Below are 22,903 nucleotides of genomic sequence, written 5' to 3'. Positions count from 1 at the left end.
TACGCGCCATGAACAGTGGGTGGTTGACTCACGTAAGGGACACGTACGAAGTAAGTTGGGCGGGAAGGCCACGTGGCAAGGCAGACTTGGCCACAGTGGATTTTTAATGTTTTTAAATGATTTATAGTTCTCTCCGTCAGCCACATTAGCTTTCCCCGTTAGTTGGCTAACGGTAAGGACTTAAATGTGGGATGTTAATTGTTTTAGAGACTAAAAGTGGTAAAAATAAAATTTAGAGACCAAAATAGAAAAATGTGCAAAATGTAGGGACTAAAAGTGCATTTACGCCAAAATAATATAATCATACACATGAATTAATTAAATTAAGAACAAACATTAAAAAAAAAATCATTAGTTTTTGGGAAGAACATGACTGTTCATATTCTTCATGTTCTTCCCTAAACATGTTTAATTGCCCAGAAATTTAAAATATCGAAGATTTAAAATAACGCATCGATGCCCTTGAGTCCTCTCTCCAATCATCAACATTTTCCCCAGAAAATCATGATTTTCTTTCAAACTAAACACCAAAATTCATCACATTTAACAAACCCAGAAAATATTTATTGGATTTCAATAGTTGTTACTAGTTACACCAGGAGTTTATTTATTCAAGAAAAAGAAAACTACAATCTTGTTATTTTCTATAGTACCATACAGCATCAAGACTGAGGCAGTGACCAAATCAGATTCCCCAATACGAAGTACATTAACAGAAAAACATCAAGTGCTCGACCCTTGTTATGTGGGAGCAATTTGACTAGAGCGGGAGCATCAGCAGTGACTGCAACCTTCACTGTGGGTTTATCAGTCCATTCAGTGACTTCGCCGAACCTGGTTCATTTCAAAGAAAGTACAAATGAGTCAGTCAGAGCGCAATAGCTTTGTCTCTCTTTTTCTTTTTTCTTTTAATGACTCTAAACCATTTTTTTAAAGTTACTTTTTCTATACAAAAATTTCAGAATACTGAGAAACACTCTGTAACTCTATACTGTTTTAATCATAAAATTCATGATTATGGTTAGAACCCCATTATCTGATACAGGAATGGGATCCTGCAAAACAAATAAAAAAAACCAACTCATTTCAGCCTATGTGGTCTGCAAAGGAAGTAAGGAACCAAAAATCAAGCAGTTGCATCTGTTGATTTTAGGTTTCCAAAAGTCCTATCTCTTCTGTTTGTTGTATAATATTGTTAGTCCCTTAATGATGCCACATGTCTGGACTCTAACTACACCCCCTGTGTAAGTCATACGTGAAGGATCAATAGCTGCAAGCATGGTTGCTGGATCATGAAGATAAACTCCATCATCAAGACAAAAACTAGCATCAGTAAATTATACAATTACCTATCAACTCTTTTAATAATAAACCAACCTTTTATGTTGTATGCATCGTGGTGATATGAGAAATAAACGTCTAAGATTTTGCTCAAGTACTGAGAAAATTTTCCATCTGACCTTGACAACTTCTCTCTATCAGCATCTATAATGTATCAAAATTGATGAATCAAATTGAAAGCAAATCCAAATAACAAAAACAAAAGATCAAAGTGCAAGAGGAAAACAAATATAATCAAATTACAATTTTGAAGTCTTCATTTCATATTCTGATTGGCAACTCTACGTATTTCCCAACACTTGCACTCAAAAAAGAAAGCAAATACAAAATCACTGTCATAGCAGTGACTCTAGAGAGGCACTATGAAGAAATTGCAAGATTCAAACACAAAGTCTGATGCATTTGCAACTCTAGAAGCAAACAAATTTTGTCAAATTACTCCACGAAAATTTCCTGCAATTAATATTTTTATACCTATTCTGTAATATCTCATGCAAGGACACAAATACTGCCTAGGGAAAATTTTCTCAAAGAAGAAAAAAATATAGAGACCCCATTCGTACTAAATTCCAACAAAAAAATTTTGATGAACAAAAAAAATTCATTAATCAAGATAATGTTCAATGGTTACATGAGCAGAAAATACAGAAACATGCCTTGCATTCACCCAACAAAAATGACCCTACAGCCCAACCATAGAACTAAAAGTTGCAAAATAGCAAGCACAAGACCAGGTCCATCAAAGCATTTTGTAACTTGCTTGACCACTCTATAGAAAGTACTGAATTCTTCTTTCAATGGCTTAAGTGGCATGCAAAAAATGAGTGGTTGCAGACAAAATGATGCCCTTGGTGAGGTACTTTTACAAAAAAACAAGCTACCACCAGCCTAATCATTTTCACAAACACCCTCTCAGCTTTTCAAGGGTTATCGTTGCTTCTCTTCACAAGTTGCTCAACTTAGTCCCCAAGGGTAGTACATTTTAATCAGAGAAAGGAAGCTTTCAATACAATTGCTGTGCTACAGCTCCACCACTATCTTTTCATTTTCTATGGAAATCATTAACAATTTAACACAAACTCAAAAAAGAGCTCCAGCTTTAGCAAGAAATGACTTCTTTGGGAGTGATAAGCAGATTAATTTCTTCAATCACATCTGCACCAAATTTCTCCCTCTCGGAAGAATACACAATGCGAGCGTTCTCTCCAATAGGTTGGTCGCCTATCTTAGAGAAATACCATGCAAGGCTGATGTTGAAGCTGTAGCAAAAATCTGAAAGAGACAGAGAGCGATGTTAAAGGATTTTAGTGGGAAGGAGATGATGGAAGGACTCAAGGAGAGCAGCCATTGAACAAAATAGAGTCTTTGTGAAATATGAATGATCCTTAGATTTGGTCTTGCCAGATGAATTGCATCCGTTTTGAAACTGGAGATAATGGGAGAAATAATAACTGCAGAGGAGCCGGACCTGATGAATTGCATCCGTTTTTTTTACACAATTGCAGACTTCAACAAATATCAAATGACAGCAGATTTTGTAGGACCTGAACAAGATATGGTCATGCCTATCCATGTAACATGTGCAGGACCTGATTCACAAGTTCTGAAAATCAATTACTGCAGTGCATATGACAAAATTATATTTGCCACTGCTTTAAACCAACAGGGGAAAATATATAATCTCTTCAACCAGAATTCAAAGGGAAAACCATACACTTCTGTTCAAGATAGAGAGGTTTATAGAAGTACGAAATATGAAATAACTTAAATATTATATGTACATTGCATAGAACATTTTGCATGACCCGAGAAATTTTAAAGGAAAAAAAAAAAAAAAAACCTTGTCCTCTTTTTCAAATGTAGAACAATGTACAACTCTATAAGTGCAGAGCAGTGGCATGAAGGGATAAGAAATATTAAGGATTAAGATTGCCACCCTTCTCCTCTACTCATCTATGATGAAAAGGAACTGTGGAATTGACAACCCCTACCTTTTTTTTCTTCTTCATTTCAAAGAAGTATTGAGTAACATCCTGGATAGCCAACTTTGATGCAAGTTATTGAGTTGACAACCTCAGCCCTGTCTTCCAACTGACACAACCTCTATCTAAAGGACCACCTCCAATAAACTTGTTTGTAAAATCCACTTCAAGAGCTTCAATGGATTGATCTTCTATCAAGCCTGAATTTCGGACCTACAAGAATAAGGAAAGACAACTTTAAGTTAAGGTAATCTGTGTTTGCCTTAAATTGAGGGAATTAGATTAAGTTAGCATTGATAATTGATCATCTAAATAAAATTGTCTAATACATCTATTCACTGTTACCTCAAAACAGCATAGACGAATTCTCTATGTAGTCCTTGAAATGGGTACCAGACCATGATGGAGAATTCTGGCCCAACTTTGGAATTTTTGTTGAGTTGGGTTAAGGATGGAAGGAACCTAATAATCTGGGACATGGAAAATTGGGCTCAACCAAATCCAAATGAGAGGGCAGCTGCGGACTTAAAAAAGTTTTGTTGGGTCTTTGAGTCCACTTTGGAAAGTACCAAATTCCCATCGCAATTAGCAGCAGAACACAGCTACGTGAGACTGTGATAGGAGGAGTATAGGACCAAAACCGATTGGATTTCTTTTACCTAGGAACAGAACGGTTCACTTTTGGTACTGAATATGACAACATATCTGTGTGTATGCCAACTTGGTCGTGGGTCTGAGTTATTGTTGTAGAATGGGCTGGTGGGCTTTGGCCCGTTTTAAATGTTATATAGCCAAAAAATAAAACACCCCTTAGCACCCCTTAGCAAACCTCTTTGCCTTGACTGATAAAGAAAGAAAGAAGGAATGAAATGAAGGCAAAGTATGTCCTTATTCAGATGGAAATGGAACAAAGTCATAAACAACGACGATTCCAACTACTCTAGGTTCACATTTTCTCAATTACTGCCTTTGTACTTTGCAATTAGTTAACGCCTTCCTTTGCACATTTGAGTGAACTATAAATCCTTCTCAAAACCCTCTACCAAGAAGCATGCATTTTGATAACACGAGTCCTTGTTCAGTTGCCTACATCATGGCTTTTATAAGTGTGAGCAGCCCGCTATGATTCAAATCCATTTTTCATAATTAACGCCTTCCTTCGCACATTTGAGTGAACTATAGATCCTTCTCAAAACCCTTTACCAAGAAGCATGCATTATGATAACACGAGTCCTTGTTCAGTTGCCTACATCATGGCTTTTATAAGTGTGAGCAGCCCGCTATGATTCAAACCCATTTGCTAACAACTTGCTGCCTACGAAAAGACACATCCTGGCTAAGTGGGATTCCAAAACAGTATTTACAGAAAACTAACTATTATTGGTCTTGACTTGATACTAAAGTTGTTTTTTTTTTTTTTTTTTTTTTTTTTTTTTGGGATGATAATTTGATAGTTTTTTTTTTGGGTGGGGGGATTTAAACTCTAGGTGTCTCCTTTGGAAACAACAAGGCTCTTGACACCAAATATTAATCGACTCTGACACTCTGTACATAGAAATCAAGACTCAACACCATTTTCTTTACAGTTCATGACGTAAATGTATGTTAGATAATGTCGACATTACAAAGCCAGTAAACAATACAATTTGATTGTCCATTGCGGACATTTTGTAAGACCATATATGTGCATCATTGCCTTAAATCTTGTAGCTAAACCAAGTTTGCACATGCACTGTATTCCTCATTTTAAATGTGAGGATACAACAAAATCCAATGACTTATGAATTCTGTTATCCTATATTGTAAAACATTCTACGTATGTGCTGTATCACCTTAAATCTTGTACTTAAACCAAGTTTTCACATGTGCTTTGTTAATCATTTTAAAATTGACCATACAATAAAATCCCAAGGGGTCTGAATTCCCCAATCCCATTTTGTAAAGCTTTCTAGACATTAAATCTAGTATCCAAACCAAGTTTGCACACATGCTTTGATACAAAGAAGGTGTGGCAAAACTTGCTATATATATGCTGAATCACATTAAAATCTTGTAGCTAAACCAAGTTAGCATACGAGCTTCATTCCGCATTTTAATTTGACAATGCCAAATCCAGTGAGGTCTAAAGTTGGTGATCCCATATCTTAAAAGTTTCTATGTACATCATGAACCACCTTATATCTTGCACCATAAAATCTTTCCGGTCGGGATTCTGTGTTCGAAAACTTAATAAATAAATGCTGAATCGCCTCACATCTTGTAGCTAAACCAAGTTATCGCACATGCTTCATTCCTCGCTTAAGATTTAACTATTCGACAAAATAAAAAAATCCGATTGGAACCTGAGAATGCTGTGGAAATACCCCAAATCCCCTTCATCTTTTAGAGTCTCGCCATCAACATATACCAGTGTTGAGTAGCTGGTAGAAGCACATTTCACCACTATTTAACAACTATCTGAACTCATGAAAATACACTAGAATCAAAATTCAACCAAATTTGAACCCATTCTTATAGTATGTACATTAATCCATACAAATCGAAATGAAATAAATTCATTAATTAATTAATTAAGAACTAATTGAAAATAAATATATATAAAAAATGAGCTAGTGTTTGAATAGTGAGCAATAGGCTTCACACCTGATTCAAAATCTTCTGAGTAGCCTCCTCGGAGATCTTGTTTTTCGCCGAGGACGAAGAAGCGGCAGCAACAACATGATCAGACTCCACCGGAGCTTGATTTTGCGCTTGCGCCCCAACCTCTTGCTCTCTAAACCCTCCCCCACCACCACCGCCTCCGCCGCCGTAGTACTGCTGATGATGATGATGAGGATGCGGATGCGGATGATGCGGGTGATGAGGATGGTACTGAACCGGAACATGATGAGGATGCTGAACGGGGATCACGTGAGGAGGAACCGCCACGTGACCCTGGATCGCCGCCGCAACGTGGAACGGAGGCGGCGGCGGAGGAGGAGGAAACGAGTGCATAGGCGGCGGCGGAGGCGGAGGAGGAGGAACAACAGCAGCAGAAGCAGAAGCAGCAGCAGCGAGTCGCGGTGCTTGCTGCTGAGTCGGAACGAACTCGGGAGCCTGCGCGTTGAGCCTGCTAAACGAAACGTTTCGCGATAACGAAGACGAAGACGACGACGACGAAGATGGAGGAGGTGGATCGGGTTTGGAAGGATCCGAGAGGTTTGGGGGAGAAGGAGATGGATCTGGAGAGGAATCTTCTTGGGCCATTTGGGTAAAAAAAAGATTGAGGGGTTTAGATATATATAGATAGATAGATGTGGGGTGGGGTGTTATTTTTGGCCCTGTAAAAAGGGGCGGAAGAGAGAGTCTGGGGGAAGACAGTGGAGAAGGGGTTCTCGGGATTTCAGGGATGGGTTGGGACTCAACTATTTATAGACATCATAGATAGATCATACATTCATACTTCATACAAACGCCCACTCATATCATCTCTTTTTTCTTTTCTTTTCTTTTCTTTTTTTGTAATGTTTTGTGGGCCCCCATTTATTACTTACACTTTCTACTTGTACTACTCTCCAAGTGGAGCCACTATTTATTTTGTCTATACTCCACTGCCTGCTATCCCACCTTCCTACTGTGTTTCTCATCTCATTAAGAATGAGATGATTTGATGGACCAGGCCCAGCCCATATCTTCTAAAAGAAGAGGAGAGCCGATGAAAGATAACCCATCGGACAATGTCAACCAAGGGCGTCTAGCAAACACATGAGAAGTATACGAGGAACCACGAGAGGTAGCTCCTAAATTAGACAATTGTCACTTTCACATTAATTAGGTGTTCCCACTTGGCACGAGCCACATTTAAATTGGAGGGAAGAGACACATAATGGGACAAGTATCTTCTGACTCTTATCATAACGGTCCTTTACTAGGACTATAAACAAGCCAAGTTAAGTATTAAAAGTTCAAGTATATTCATTTAATTTTATCTTGAGATCATCACCAAATAAGATTACATGTTCAATCTTGGTTCGTTTACTTATCAAGCAAGTTTAAGATTGTTCATGAGCTACTTGATTAATTTATTATTTTTCTACGTGTAGTAAAATCATGACAAAAACGTTATACCTCTTCACAAATCTATGAATTTTTACTACAAATGAATTATTTATATTATGAATTAATAAACTACATATAATAATTTTATATCTTATAAACCAATAATTTAAAATTGAAGCTCACGTTTTACCCTCCAAACCCACCTTGTGATGGATTTGCCTATCTCTCTCTCTCTCTCATCACTTTTGATTTGGTTTTTTTTCTCCCTCTATTAAGGATTTATATGATGTGGGTTTGGTCATGGCAATTCTATGAGGTAAGGTGGTGGATTTTTCTTAAGCCCAGTGCCTGCATTGTCAGTCCCAGTCTGAGGAAACAGAGCTCAATATCTTCTCTTTTTTATTAGAAACGATTTTCAAGGACGTATTTTTAGCAAACGCCTACTTTTTGGAATTTTTTTTTCATTGAATTCATGGGCTTACTTGTTCGTCTAATGTCTATGAATTCATGGACTTCACACTGACATTTTTTTTTTTGGAACCAGCTCTCTTTCGTTCACCCATATGAATTATTAAGATAATGATAATGTAATTATTAAGAAAAATGGGAAAGGATGATATCTTATACACTAGTTGAAGGCCATCCTTTAACTTGGGAGACAAAAATATTTTTTTTTTCATAGAAGTTTTTCAATGAAAAAAAAACAATATGAATAAAAGCTTATTAGAGAAAAGTTGTCAGTCTAAATCACATCTTATTGGAGATCCCATGAAAGCCAAAAGTCTCTCAGATGTTATTTATTGCAAAAGTGAGGGTAAACCTCAAGAGAGGTTAACAATACATAACAGGGTTGGTAAAATACAGACACCATTATAATTATATAAACCATTCTACTGCAGGAGCTCATTCAAGCAGGGGCCCGACAGGCAGACAAACACTTCAAACATGGATGATCGCAGGTGTTACCTAGTTTGGTTTTTAGCTTGCTTTTTCACTTTGTAGTTTGTACCTTAAAAACAAAAACCAAAAAAATAAAAGTGATGATGATTGATGACCTAACCAATCCAATAATTTGCTCCCATTCAATGAATCAACAAGGAGTAGAAAACTAAGGTATGTGTTACCTCGTGCTACAAAAATCATACAACCAATGGCTCTCCAAAGAGGTGTGCTCGGGCACATGTTGGCATAGCAGTAGGCAATTGTAAATAAGTATATAATATGCAATGCATTTCCAAAACTTTGACATCTATCTATTGTCAATTCTTTCCAAATTTACATAAGTGATAAGACATATAGGAACAAACGTTAAAAATCATGATCAACTACATAAAAAATGTCCAATCTTTACATAAGATGTTCCATTAATAAAATCATAGTTATGAACATCACATAAGGGGGGTAAAGTGAAGAAAGCTAAATATATGTTACCTCCCCCAAACAAACAAAAAAAAGGTACTTCATATCCAAAAGGAATATTACAGGGAAAAAAAAGAAAGAAAGAAAGATCATGCATGGCAAGTTCAAATTGCGAAGCGTGGACCATTGATAATAACACAAGATTCTAGACATAAGGTGCAGTGAAAGGACTTGTGCTAAGAGAAAGATTACATGATATTTTTGTTGCTCAAATTTCCTCCCAAGGTGCTACGACATATAATCACAGGAATATACATCTTATATCTCACTTCCAAAATGAACAGATCAAGGTTGGTCTCTTTAACACAGATGTGATGATCAACCCCGTCTTCACTGATCGTCTTGTCAAAGAGGAGCTTTTGTTGCTTATTTTGACCTTTTCAATTCAAATTTCTTCTTAATAGCCTCCCAAAAGGCAGGTATTGCAATATCATCAGGAACTTCCTTAAAAGACGGGAGATAATTTACATCCACAATGACATGATCACAAGTGCCTTCCTGAATCTGAAATTTCCACACAACAAAGAAGATTACTTTTATGGTAAGCAACGGACAAGTTTGCCTTAAGTAGCAAGATATATATCAATCACATGCTTGGAACAAATCTTAAGAATGGAATACTAGTTAACATATCATACTTCATTATTAAGTGAAATCTCAAGTGAATGGTTAACCCATTAAACATACATCTAAAATAATACATAATTCACTTTTGTTTGTTCCAACTAGATCTGGTTGATGCAGGTGGGTTTTTTTTTTTTTTTTTTTTTCTTCTTTAAATAGTAATTTGGTTGGTGCAAAAAATACGAAGGAAAGAGACCCATTGGCCATCAGAGAGCTAAGTCTAGGAAGCCAAACTCACCTATTTGAAAGGCCAAGGTATTCACAACAATCACATGTAAAGCTTCTCCATAGATTGTAAGCCACCTTCTTATCCACTAATTTTTCCTTTTCCTTGTTTTTTCTTTATATATATATATATATATATATATATATATTGATTAGCTTTTGACCAGCTTTTCAAGATTTCATGGATTGTTCAAGCATAAGTTAAGGCAATTTCAGTTTCACTCAATGTATATAAATTGATTATAGACAACTTTTAAGTGATGGCTCCTGCTAAATTAACCAATATACTACAATGGATACAAGAAAACTCAAAGGCAAAGTCAGTCAAGATGGAACATAGTGTCTGAGATGACCTGCTTTCAACTAGGAGGTTTTTGAGGAATATAAGAAAATCTAGGGATTCCAGTTTTGGATTATATTGTGCAGGATTGGTCATCATTACTAATTATGGAAACATTTAGTTTTATATTTTGTGTTAATCTACATGGTTCAGCAATAAAGAAAATCAATTATAACATATTCATGGAAAATACAATCATCATAAGGAGAAATGAGTGCAAACTACTGTAGAATATGTATTCAAGAAAACTCGACTTGGCTACTTACAACAACATCAAAGCCAAAGATGGTAAGATCAAGCACTTCCCTAAGCCAATTTGCTGCATCTGTAACTAGATCAAGATCAACACAACTATTAGTGGCCTTGGAACAATTACCATCGCCATAATGCTGGTCTTCTTTGGCAGTGGGAAGAGATTTTAAGCTGCAGAGAGAAATGATCAAATTATGGGTTATCAAATATATGCTCTATTGGTCCAAAAAACCATTATCAAAAAGGAAGAAGCAAAACAGAAGCAATAAACACATACCTGTCAAAGACTAGAGGTTTGAGTCCATTACTTTCAGATAATTTCATCAAGATATCAGCATTTGGTGTAGACTTCTTAACTGCATAGAAAACTTTTTCACCCAAGACATAAAATTTGTACAAAGTAGATGAATGATCCACATATTCCTGCAGTTCCAATAACTTCAAAGTCTCATTCCCAAGGAGTAATCCATTATACCCAAGAATCAACATAACCCTGCCATATAAGATATTAACCCACACATGCACGCACTTGACAGACACTCACTTCCATAACTATGTGACATATAGTTGTAGTTAATCCAGTTTCCAACTTTCCATATTGAAATTTTTTAAAGAGAGAAATTCGAGAGTACTAATTCCACAATAAGTATAAGAGAAGTACTCCAAAGTCTTCATAATGAAAGTTGTTTCTTGCTCACCTGCACAACAGCTGGAAGAGGAACACTCAAGTCCTCAAAATCTTCATTTCTGAATATGATCGCCTGTTTATATAAAACATAAGCTATTTAATTCAAATAAATGAAAAAAAAAAAAAAAAAAAAGGAATTCAGATCATTATAGCTTAACATCATATAGACCAAGGACAATTTCTAAAAAACTGTTTTCATATTGCCACCATATATTTTCATGGTAAAGATGAAACCCAAAAAAGAATAAAAATTAAATGGTGACACTATATCTGCATTAAACATCAATGCCCATATTTGTGCCCTGGCCAAATATATTTTTTAAGAAATGTCAATTTGTTCAAAAATTCAGAAAATTACTAGAAGATGTGCAGCTAATACATGAAATTTTGTAATACTATACTGCTTTACTTCTTTCTTTCCTTTTTGATAATGCAAGGAAACTTTCTAAAGAAGAGCCCTTTGAAATCGTCTCTAGCTAATAAAACCTACAGGCAACTAACCGCACCCACCATAACCAGTTGCCGGGTAATACTTTACTGCTTTACTGAAGCATACATGATGCTTTGTAATACCATACAGAATGGTATGGATTTGTCTCTATCCAGTCCATACTGCTTTACTTTGGCTTTACCTCATCTGTCCTTAATATGTGTATAATTTCAGTCATTTGTACCTTCAAGAAATATGAAAGTCCAAGGTAATTGGCCTATATAAACGGTGGCTTCTCCTTCTTCCTCTTCATATAAGTGACAAAGGGAGAGAATTCGAAATTTTAATTAATAATGCATAAATCCAGAATGAAACTAGATAAAGTCAGTACCATATTGTGAGCATTAGCTACACCACATGCAACTTGAGGCTTCACTATACTTGGAAGAGATAATTTAGCTTCAGACAGCCTTTGCAGCAAATCAGGTTCTTTGAAACTATCAACCTGCACAAAGAAGATCCAGACTTACTAAATTTGGGGAGAAATTTGATCAATTTAAAAATGGATCACTATTCCAACCTAAACCTTAAGTCGAGTGTCGTTAGACATGATCAGAATCACTTCAAACATTCAAATGACCCAAGGATTAAATAATTGAGATTTATCTTTGTGTATAGCAACAAACACAGATAAATCCTAATTAATCATTCACTCAAAAGAATACCATGGTTGAATTGAAAGGAAAAGAAACTTGATACAGCAATACCATAACAAAAAAACCATCAAGACATAAGACCTTCAAGAAATGGGGGCCCCTGATTGTAGAGCGGCCTTCAGTTTTGAGATCCTCCAAGCGAAGTAGAATTTCTTGAATTTCCAGCCGATCTAACACAGGGTAGATGTTGTTAAATGAATCAATCACACAGCAATCTGGGTGATCCTCCAAATATCTGTGCATGAACAAGTTTTTTATTAAAGAAAACTTAAGGACTGTTCATTATTTTTGTTGTGACTTCCGGATAGAATAAATGAATACAAAGAGACATGTAAAAACAAACTACTGATTATGTTATCAGCTAAAATCAGAACAAAAATTTCCTCAATTTTATTTTTATCAAAAATCAAAGATTTCCTCAATTATCAGAATCTCTAATAAAATGCCCCTTCCATTTGATACCAAAATAAAAACGAGAACTCTCCAAAGATCTCATCTTCACCTCAGAACCCTCTTCTTACAGGCTAATGAGACAATTAATATGATTGCTTTTTGACTAAACTTCAAGTAATTAAGCTATGACAATGACATTGGACAAGTTGTCAACTCCATTTCAGGCTTTCTAGAATCAGAAGACTAAAGCAATGCTAAACCTTTTTTAGCCTTTTCTTTTTGGTGTTTGTTTTGTTTTTCGCTTAGAAAGATTTAAAACTATGACTTACTCCAACCCCACCCAATCTCTTACCACATGAGCTCATGTCTAATTGGCTACAGATACACTGCAGCATAAAAAATAAAAATAAAAACTCAAAATTAACCTACGGATCTACAAATCATTACAATATTATCACTTGTCAATATCTACTTACATACATATACTGTAAATTTACATGCATATCTATGTGTAGGAATTTTTAGTTTTTAACACTAAAATTAACTATATTGATTCAATTTATAGTATGAGAATTTTTATTATAACAAATTACAGGGAAAAATGTTTTGAATATTTGTATTTCAAAAAATAAGTGAGGTTTCCACGCATTTTGGATGCATTTCGATGAGTCTGATGAATGTATGGACTTACAAATTATCACTGTATTTTTATTGGGTTCATTAACAAGGCGAGCATTTGACTTTGGCCAAGACCAAAGCTTGACAAGATTCATGTTGGCATAATCTCAAAAAAATCCACCAAAAAAATAAATAATAGAGCTTCATGTGAGGTTAAATATAAAAACTGGCATTGGCATGTTCATTTTTTCCCTGATTACCCAGTTTATACCAGATCGTGAAATATAAGGTTTTATGGACCTGAATAGTCACCTTTGTAAGTCCTGCATGCCGCTGGTGTAAACTATTCTGTTAGAGAAGTTTGTACGGCTCTTCAATTCAATGGATATAATTTCATCAGTTGCTTTATGGAGAACTATGTCAACCTCTTGTAATTGAGGTGATAAAGGAAGCTCAAAGGTGAGGGGCATGAATATCAACCCATTTTGAGTAGGATACAAAGGAAATGCACCCCTCTGCAAAAACCAGGACAACTTATAACTAATTGCATGAATCCAAGTAGTACAGCTAGAAAACTAAAATTTATCATGAGCAAAACTGCATACATGACCACCAAAAGTGCCAGAAACATTCATTAAATCAAATCAAACAAGATCCCTTGGGCCAAAAGCCATGTGATCAGATGATAAAACATTCTGACCCATCATATTTCTTATAACTACTGAATCCAATACTTTTATTTCAAGGGAAAAAAAAAAAGCAATGGAATGGAGTCAAAACCACTTTGAAGCATACAATTCCACATACCAAATTCTGTTTGTTTACAATATTACCTTAACATGACACCTTGATCAGGGACATTTGCTATTTCGAGTTAACTTCATGTATGTATATGGTATCATATGAAGGGGAAAAAACTCACAAAGTTTTACTTGCCTTTTTTCCCCACTAAACATACTTACATTTATTCATATAGGACTCACCTTAGCAAAATCTTCTTCACGTGAAGGTTTCATAACATATCCAACAGTCACGACACTGTTACCAGTTTCCTGCTTGCAATGCAAAACATATAAAAAAAGATTCATGAATATTTGCAACAAAAAAAGGTACCCAAAGGTGTACTTATTAAAAAAAAAAGGTAGTCATACGTGAATGATAAGGTACATTCATAAGCTGCATAGTAATGCCATTTGTAGCAATCAAATTTTGAAGTTATTTTTTTTTATAAGTAAAACAATTATATTCAAGAGAGGAGAATGTTCGAATACAATGTGTGCAATGAAACACTCCTAAAAAAATTAGGATCTAAGATTCAAAAGATTAGTAAGGTCTAGAAAAGAGGATGAAGTGACGCTACCTAGGTTAGTCATCCAATCATACAAGGGTTTTAAAAAAATTGTTCAATAACATGATTAGGGTGCCTGACACTATCAAAAGTTTTAACTCCTTTTTTTCCAGAGTGGCCACCAAACACGTAGCAGAATTTCTTTTGTATCTTTTTTTTAATAAGTAGAATTTCTTTTGTATCTTAGGTCCGTTACAGCGATGCATCTTCCTTGCCAGCATTTCAAAATCTGTTGCACAGTTTTTGGCAAAACACAAATTACTCCAAATAATGCAAACACAAAAGATCAAATATCTCATGCCAAGAATAATGGAGTAAAAGATGTTCAATTGACTCCCCACAATTCTTGCACATACAACACCAATTAACAAGCATAATAATTCATTCTGAAGATTGTCCAAAATCTAAATTTTACCCAAGGTAAGCAACTTTACCCAAGGCACCTTAGCACCCATATAATTCTCCACGGGAATCGCACTTAGATAGACCCTCTCAGAGTATCATAATTCGAATGAATTTTAAAAGTTCCATATTAAATCAACCTCCGTACTAACTGTTTGTATTCTTGACTAGACAAAAAATAGAATACAACAGATTAAATGTCCATAGACTCTAGTTCCCAGTCCTAGAACAACTAATTAGAAAACTGAGGATTCCAACACCGAATACTTCTGTCATCTTCATTGACCAATAACAAGCCATTGAAGCTTCTTATCCACTGCCAATCTCAACAAACAAATCTGGAAAGAGGTCTTTTTAAAAGGAGAATCTCCACACCATAGGTCATATCAAAATGAACATGAGAACCACCCCCCAAGAAAATTCAGATGATTGAAAAGGAGTTCTGCCCTGCTCTAAATTTCTCCCACAAGCTCACCACTGACCACCTTCATGGTCCATTAAGGCTTTATTAAAAGTACTCAATTTACGGATCCCCAAACCTCCCTCCTTTATTGAAGAACATTTTTTTTACCCAAACTACTAAATAAAACTTAGACTTATCACCCATCTCTCCCTACAAGAAGTATCTTTGGACAATAATATAAAGCTAAGGTAGCCCAAAGACATTTATAATAACAAAAACCTACACCCTTCAAGAACAATGATATAAAAACCTATTCTTAAAAAATCTAGACTTATCTGTTTCTCCAATTATTTTTAAACATTAAAACTAAAAATTAATAAATAAACAAATTAGATCTTCCACAATTGGAACAGTGGTATAGGGACAAAAGTTACCTTTGAAACCTTTCTATTTATGTGGCATACAGTTGAAGGCAACTCTTCTAGCTTGTTAATAAAAATCATGCTTGAGTTCTCACATGAACTGCCACCTTCAGTAACTGTAAGCAAATGACCAAATAGACTAAGCAACTAGTTTAACTTTAATTGGTTATGCAGTCAAGGGAGCATATCAAATTCTGGCCAAGTAAAAAGCACATATAAATAGCAGATGAATATGAAAGACAGAAAATGACTAGGCTCAAAATATAAATATGCCTAAAATAGCACCCTATGCAGTAGGAACACAGAAGAGAAGAGGGAAGTGCACACCATCTGCTGATTCTTGCCCAAGAGATCCTGCAACAGAACATCAAGCCAATTAGATGTTTGCAGTTTTCTTTCTGGTAGACACAAGAAAACCAAATTACAAGGTCCAAAGAAGTTAAAAATTTATAGGCCACTGTCATCCCATCAAGACAACTGATTTCCAGAATAGGACACCCCTGTACCATTGTCATTCGTAGCTATCAAGGCCACTGCAGTCCCTAACCCAATTTATGCATCCATCATAAAACCTAAAATTTCTCACACCAAGGTAATCAGAATTAACTAGATGGTTGTATAGATTCTTTTATGTTAGACAAAGCTCTAGACACATTCCAAAGAGAGCTCAGCTCAATGTTCAGTTTGAGACACCTAAAGTAGAATAAAAAGATTTTTTTTTTTTTTTGATAGGTAAGAAAGTAATATTATTACTAGAAGAGAAAAAAGATACAAAGAGTTCACGGTAGTGAACAAAAACCACAATGACAAAAAGAAATAAAGGAATCAACAGCCTATTCTAAGAGACAAAAGAAAATCAGTAATAGTAGAACAATCCGAAAGACCCCAACACCGATAATACTTTCCAGAAAACCCAGTCTTATACTCTTATATATCCCAAGACAAACAAAACTATGAGGCCTTCATCATTAGGGAAACATAGGATTTGTGGTACTCACTGAGAACAACGATCAGCCAACTGCAATTGCTTAGTTTTGGAAAGAATTCCTTCTTCTTGTCAGAAACTACGTACAAAATACCGCCTCCAGTGTCCCCCCAAGCTAGCATAATCTCATTTTTAGCATCATCTACAGAAGATGCATTCAAGATAAAACAATCAAACGAGTAAAGGGTTGCCAGCCTTTTCAGAAGACTCACCTATAACAAGAAAATACAAATACGTTAACAGCTTTTCGATCAGGATTAAAGAAATTCTGTCCGAATTTCAGTAGTGTCCTGAACCAGTAAAAGGACATTACAAGTAATTAGCATCTTAATACTTAATGCTAACAAAATGGAACAAAATTTGTAACTGAATAAATAACGATACTTATGAAATTGGGAACAGAGTTCAACATGTGATTCAAAATAAAAATTTTAAAAAAATTTTGAACAATGATAAGATTAGAAACTCACTTTTGAGTGTGTTATGGATCTCAAATAAATGAGAATGACAATAAATTTACATCATATTGATATATTTATATCTGTCAAAAAAGAAAGAAAGAAAGAAATCAATGTTATATGAGTAGCACAAGAAAAACTACCTTATCATCTGAGAGCCCCAAGTCATAAGAAATTCCCTGCAAAAATAAGGCGAAGCATGCTGGTCAATAGGATTTAATACTTTTAGAAATGCATGGCATATAAGACATCCATTTCTTAGAGAGTAAGTTTTCTATGTTATCCTCTCTAAGTCAATAATTCAAAACAAAATCTTATGAGAAAAAGAACACAGTTTAAGTTGCATTAATGGCAGGAAAACCACATGAAAAGATTTAGACTTTCCCCTTTATAAATCTACTACTTTTCTTTTAAGAATAAAAAAAATGTTTATACTAAATTTTTATTAATACGAAAAAAAAAAAAAAAAACTAATCAATAGAATTCAAACAAATTTATCAAAAGAGTATATTATTCAACAAAATGAGAGAGATTGACAGCCAGCAGAAAATTTAGACACTTTATTATGAATGGATTAACTACAAAGGATCCATGGCCAACCCCAAATTTTGGAACTAAGTCTGGGTGTGGGTGTGGGTGTGGGTGGTGGTGGTGGTTGTTATTGTAAGCATGCAAGCAATAAAACACTGATAATTAATTCATTAGGATAATCAGAACCATTTGATTGACAAAATAAAAGATACCCAGAACACAATTTATAGTTATAAATACATAAAGATTGAGTAATTGACCATAAAAAAAGTTTGTACACCTAAAATCAGAGAAAACCCAGAACGGTTGTAATAATATATTGGGCAAAGAACAATGAAGTTGAAGAAGAGAGAGAGAAAAATACCGTAGGGATTTTGGAATGGCGGAGCTTGCGGAGGAGAGAGTCAGCAACGGGTTGCAAGGATGGGTTTTCATGTTGAGGAGAGTCAGATGCTAACACTACTGACTCGTCCAATATCACTCCTCCTACTCCAACACCCATCTCTCTCTCTCTCTCTCTCTCTCTGTATGTGTTTGTGTTTGTGTTTTGGTTTTGTTGCAGAGAAAGAGAAATGAAAAAACAAAAGGAAAAGGTAATGCTAAAGAGGGAATCAAGGCGAAAATGGGTAATTACCCATCAAAACGTAACTATTCAGTTAGTTGGCCGGGTTTTGAAAGAAATTGGGAAACTAGCAACTCGAGCCTCAGAGGCTCGATTTTGGGCTCTAAATTGAGTTTTTAAGGCTCGATTTTCATGAGTCGTTCGCATCTGATCTGGCAAATTTTCCAGGTGGCGTCTGAATGGAAATCGAGTCTCTGAGACTCGATTTACATATGAGAAGAAAACAAAAACCACTACAACTTGTTCATCAACTTGTTCATCAGAGAAGGAAGGAAAAAAAAAAAAAAAAAACCAGAGAAGAAAGAAAAAAGAAAAACCCAGAAACAGTCAGCGACCTGGGTCGCGGTGCGACCTGGGTCGCGCGGGGCGACCTGGGTCGCGCGCGGCCTGGGTCGCGTCTTCTTCTTCTTCTCTTTCTTTTTTTTTTTCTTTCTTTCTACGTTTTTTCCGCTAATTCTGCATTTGGGTTATTAATATTTTATTTTTGGGTTGGAAATCGAGTTTTAGAGACTCGATTTCCATGTAGACGCCACCTGGATAAATTGCCACGTCAGAGAGAAATAACCCATGAAAATCGAGCCTCAAAGGCTCAATTTAAAGGCCCAAAATCGAGCCTCTGAGGCTCGAGTTGCTAGTTTCCCAATTTCTTTCAAAACCCGGCCAACTAACTGAATAGTTACGTTTTTATGGGTAATTACCCATTTTCGCCGGGAATCAACCGCAGGTTTCACCTTTCTTTCGGCCAAAATGGCCAACTAGCCCTAAAATCGTAAGTATATAGTTAGTTGGCTTTGTTTAGAAACATAATAGCTTACTAGCATCTCGAGTCTGAAAGACTCGATTTTGGCGTTCAAAATCAAGTCTTTCAGACTCGGTTTGTAGCTTGGATCAGCTCTGATGTGGCAGAGGTGCGACTTGGCATCCACATGGAAATCGAGTCTCTAAGACTCGATTTCTAACGCGCATCAGAGGAAAAACCCAGAGAAAAAAAAAAGAAAAAGAAAAAAAGAAGAGCATCAGAGGAAAAACTAGAGAAAAGAAAAAAAAGAAAAGAAAACCAGAAACAGAAAGGGAGAGAAGATCGAGATCGGAGACCCAGGCGTGCGGCATGATCAGAAACAGAAACCGCCTGGGTCTCGCGCGAGCCTGGGTCGCGCGCGGCCAGGGGCTCGCGCCGGCCTGGGGCTCGCGCGCGGCCTGGGGCTCGCGCGAGCCTGGGTCGCGCGCGCGGCCTGTGGCTCGCGCGAGCCCTTGGCCGCGCGCGACGCTGGCCGGCGCGAGCCCCAGGCCGCGCTGGTGAGGTTCTCTCTTTCTCTCCCTCTGATCTGATCTGAGTAGCGGTGAGTTTCTCTTTCTCTCCCTCTGATCTGATCTGATCTGCGTAGCGGTAAAGTTTGTTAAATTTGTTTTGGGTATTTCTGGCATGTACAGACTTAGAATTTTTTAAAAAAATTTTGGATTGGAAATCGAGTCTCTAAGACTCGATTTCTATGTCATCAGAGTTGATCCAAGCTACAAACCGAGTCTGAAAGACTCGATTTTGAACGCCAAAATCGAGTCTTTAAGACTCGAGATGCTAGTTAGCTATAATGTTTCTAAACAAAGCCAACTAACTATATACTTACGATTTTAGGGCCAGTTGGCCATTTTGACCTTTCTGGAAGCTTTTTAAAGTTTAAAGTTGAAACCTTTGCACGCTCAATCAATGAACATCAACAAGCGTGGGTACAGTTTTTTTTTTTTTTTTCCTCTCTTTGTTTTTCTTTCACTCTCATTCTGCTGTGTGAAATCACTGAAATGTATGCATAGTAATCTGCAAGGTTTTACAGCTCTGATTAAAATTCCTATTTTTAGAGATCCAAATTTGGGTTATTAGAATATTTTTGGATAAATTACATACTTTTTTTTTGAGAAAGATAAACTACATTCTTTTTTTTTAATTTTTTTTTTATAGGTGATAAACTACATACTTGATCCATTAGTTTACATTATATGTCAATTTAATCCCTAATGTAGTTATTGTAGTTATTGGTGATATTAAAATATTATTTTTCATGTTACATGTATGCCATGTGAGCTAATTAAAAAAATATTTTTTTAAATTAAAAAATAATAGTTCCTAACTCGAAAGTTCCTTTTTATTTCTATTAAAAAAAAAACTATTTTTAATAATCCATAGTCAAAATAAAAGGCTCTTGAAGATAAAATATGATTTTCTAGAGTTTGTATTACTTAACAATGATATGATATTCATAAAAAAATTATAAAAAAAAATCATATATAAAATAAGTAAATAATCAAACTTTGATGTATATTCTCAAATTGAAACATACTGTGAACCTTTTAGATTTCAATCTTGTTGGCTGTTGTATGCTACTTTCCCGGAAATTGTTTCTCAGGCTTGGGGAGGTGCATATTACCTTGTGGATGCCATTGATAATTTCACCAAGAAAGCGATGGTTTGGAATAAGAATCATTTTGGAAATATCTTTAAAAAGAAGAAGAACCTTATGGCTAGGATAAATGGTATTCAAAAAGCTATTGCTACTAAACCTTCTAGGATTCTTCTTAATTTAGAAGATGAGCTTTTAAGGGAGTTAGACTCGGTGCTTAATCAAGAGGAGAAGCTTTGGGCTTTAAAGTCTCAGGTGAATTGGATGATCCAAGGGGACCGGAATACGGCTTTTTATCATGTTTCGACTTTGGTGAGAAGGAAGAGAAATCAGATTATTGCTATAAAAAATGCTGTGGAGGATTGGATTTATGAGGAAGGGGACATCAAAGATTTTATTAGAAGTGGTTTTAGTGGTATATATTCAACCTCTCATGTGGCTGTGGCTAGGGCTAATCCTATCACCTCTCGATGGCAAGCTAGTCTTTCTAAAGTGGAGAGAGATAACATAAGTGGGGGGGTTAATGAGGAAGAAATTAAGGCAGCCCAATGGTCCTTGAAACTCTTTAAAGCCCCGGGCCCGGATGGCTTACATGCGGGGTTCTTCCAAAAATTTTGGCCAGTGGTGGGGGACTCAGTGATTGAAGAGGTTAAGGAGGTTTTTGTTAGCAGGAAAGTTCCGGACTTTTTGAATAAAACCCTTATTGCTTTGATTCCTAAGATTCAAGGACCGGAGACTTTAGGTAATTATAGGCCTATAAGTCTGTGCAACACGGTGTACAAAGTGGTGACCAAGATTATTGTGGCTAGGTTGAGGCCTTACTTGGACAAGCTCATTTCTCCTATGCAAACGGCCTTTGTGCCAGGTAGAAAAGGGGTGGATAATGTTATCATTGCTCAAGAGATTATCCACTCCTTAGGGAAGAAGAGAGGGAGAACGGGGTATATGGCTTTGAAGATAGATTTGGAGAAGGCGTATGACAAGTTAGAATGGAGCTTTATCTGGGATATGCTCATAAGAATTAATCTCCCAAATGATCTTATTGAAATCATAATGAGCTGTGTTACAACTGTTTCTACATCCATTTTATTCAATGGTGAAGTTCTAGACCCGATTTTCCCTTCGAGGGGAATAAGGTAGGGTGATCCTTTGTCTCCGTATCTCTTCATTATTTGTATGGACTTCCTTGGGCAACTTATAGAAGAGAAATGTAATATGAAGATGTGGCAGCCAGTCAAAGCTTCTCAAAGTGGTCCGAGCTTTTCTCATCTATTTTTTGCAGATGATCTCATTTTCTTTGCAAAAGCTGATTGGGTTAACTGTTCAGCCATAAGAGACGTTCTGGATGGTTTCTGTAGCATATCTGGTCAAACAGTAAGCGAAGCAAAATCGAGAGTTTATTTTTCTCCTAATGTTGATAGAGATACTAGGGAGTCGCTTTGTGATATTTTTGGTTTTGCTTCCACCCCGTTCTTGGGGAAGTACCTTGGGTTCCCCCTAAAGCAACCGGGTTCCTCTTCGCAAGATTACAATTTTATTTTAGATAGAGTTAAGCAAAAACTCTCCGGGTAGAAGGCAAATATGTTATCTTTGGCGGGACGGTCAATTCTTATTCAAGCTTCCTCGGCGGCCATTCCATCATATGTCATGCAATGTACTTATCTTCCGGGTAGAATTTTGGATGGAGTAGATAGAGTTAATCGGAATTTCCTTTGGGGATCTTCAGATACAGCCAAGAAAGTTCATTGGGTTGGTTGGGATAAGGTAACGAAGTCAAAGGAGGAAGGGGGTCTTGGGTTGCATTCAGCTAAGGGTAGGAATGTTGCTCTTTTGGCTAAGCTGAATTGGAGGTTCCAAACTGAATTTGAGGCTCCTTGGGTTAAGGTGTTGGAAATGAAATATTGTAATCATAGGAGGAGGGCTGCTGCTAGTGCTAATAAGCTCCCTTGCTCTTCCATTTGGTCGGCTATGAAGAGAGGTATAGATACTTTTAACAAAGGGAGTAGGTGGCTAGTGGGGAAGGATAGTGCTTTAAATGTGTGGCATAGTAATTGGACAAATGGGGGTTCTCTTAGAGAGCTTATTCATGGACCCATTACCCAAGAAGCCAGCCTCCTTGAAATTAAGGATTTTATGCTAGACACGGGTTGGGATTGGGGGAAAATCCCTTTTGAGATTCCTCTTGAAATTAAAAGGATGATTCAAGCTACTCCGGTGACAATCCTAAATAGGGGAACTGATAAGTTGGTTTGGGCTGGGACTCGTAAAGGCAC

At 36.3% G+C, this 22,903-nt stretch overlaps 3 protein-coding genes across 24 annotated transcripts in view; all 3 read right to left on the bottom strand.

Annotated features, from left to right (window-relative positions):
• Positions 1-551: 551 nt before the first annotated feature.
• Positions 552-6,773, bottom strand: LOC126701842 (la-related protein 6B-like). 10 transcript variants are annotated; one of them, XR_007647511.1, is made up of 4 exons: positions 5,967-6,773; positions 3,333-3,536; positions 1,378-1,485; positions 552-834 (listed from the first exon to the last, which is right to left on the bottom strand). XR_007647511.1 is itself a non-coding variant. In XM_050400249.1 (2 exons), exons 1-2 carry the CDS (start codon positions 6,567-6,569, stop codon positions 1,432-1,434), a joined length of 657 nt encoding a protein of 218 aa, XP_050256206.1. In that variant the 5' UTR covers positions 6,570-6,771; the 3' UTR covers positions 552-1,431. The 10 variants fall into 10 exon arrangements, 5 of the variants coding, with proteins under 5 accessions (XP_050256206.1, XP_050256207.1, XP_050256208.1 ...); XR_007647510.1 differs by lacking the exons at positions 552-834; positions 1,378-1,485 and adding exons at positions 1,727-2,613; positions 2,810-2,930; XR_007647512.1 differs by having other exon boundaries at positions 552-1,485.
• Positions 6,774-8,664: 1,891 nt separating this feature from the next.
• LOC126701828 (inositol 1,3,4-trisphosphate 5/6-kinase 4-like) overlaps positions 8,665-22,903 on the bottom strand; it is a 92,882-nt gene continuing 78,643 nt past the window's right edge. For 2 of the 13 annotated variants that reach the window (XM_050400229.1, XM_050400236.1), the window contains 12 exons: positions 17,228-17,263; positions 16,640-16,838; positions 15,969-15,995; positions 15,654-15,757; positions 14,050-14,118; positions 13,379-13,581; positions 12,137-12,290; positions 11,731-11,844; positions 10,920-10,982; positions 10,499-10,644; positions 10,236-10,392; positions 8,665-9,284 (listed from right to left, as the gene is read on the bottom strand). In XM_050400229.1, coding sequence (XP_050256186.1) covers positions 9,147-9,284; positions 10,236-10,392; positions 10,499-10,644; positions 10,920-10,982; positions 11,731-11,844; positions 12,137-12,290; positions 13,379-13,581; positions 14,050-14,118; positions 15,654-15,757; positions 15,969-15,995; positions 16,640-16,838; positions 17,228-17,263 — 1,410 coding nt within the window. In that variant the 3' untranslated portion in view covers positions 8,665-9,146. Of the gene's footprint in view, positions 9,285-10,235; positions 10,393-10,498; positions 10,645-10,919; positions 10,983-11,730; positions 11,845-12,136; positions 12,291-13,378; positions 13,582-14,049; positions 14,119-15,653; positions 15,758-15,968; positions 15,996-16,639; positions 16,839-17,227; positions 17,264-17,979; positions 18,218-22,903 lie in introns of those variants that run through there. The other 11 variants (XM_050400224.1, XM_050400225.1, XM_050400232.1 and 8 more) reach the window with 11 other exon arrangements.
• The window catches only part of LOC126701823 (putative disease resistance protein RGA3), a 30,774-nt gene continuing 25,096 nt past the window's right edge, over positions 17,226-22,903 (bottom strand). The window contains exon 6 of the mRNA XM_050400215.1: positions 17,226-17,235. The gene's annotated coding sequence lies outside the window, so the exon portion shown is untranslated. The remainder of the gene's footprint in view (positions 17,236-22,903) is intronic.

This window comes from Quercus robur, chromosome 10, assembly GCF_932294415.1.
Source record: "Quercus robur chromosome 10, dhQueRobu3.1, whole genome shotgun sequence".
In the NCBI taxonomy this organism is placed as follows: domain Eukaryota; kingdom Viridiplantae; phylum Streptophyta; class Magnoliopsida; order Fagales; family Fagaceae; genus Quercus; species Quercus robur.
The sequence above is the reverse complement of the archived record's forward strand: the minus strand, read 5'-3'. Positions and strand labels throughout refer to the sequence as shown.

Coding starts and splice junctions, on each gene's coding strand:
- LOC126701842 (XM_050400248.1), bottom strand. CDS start 6,569: ATGGCCCAAGAAGATTCCTCTCCAGATCCATCTCCTTCTCCCCCAAAC. Junction 3,537..5,966: donor CTCAGAAGATTTTGAATCAG/GTGTGAAGCCTA, acceptor TTATTCTTGTAG/GTCCGAAATTCAGGCTTGAT.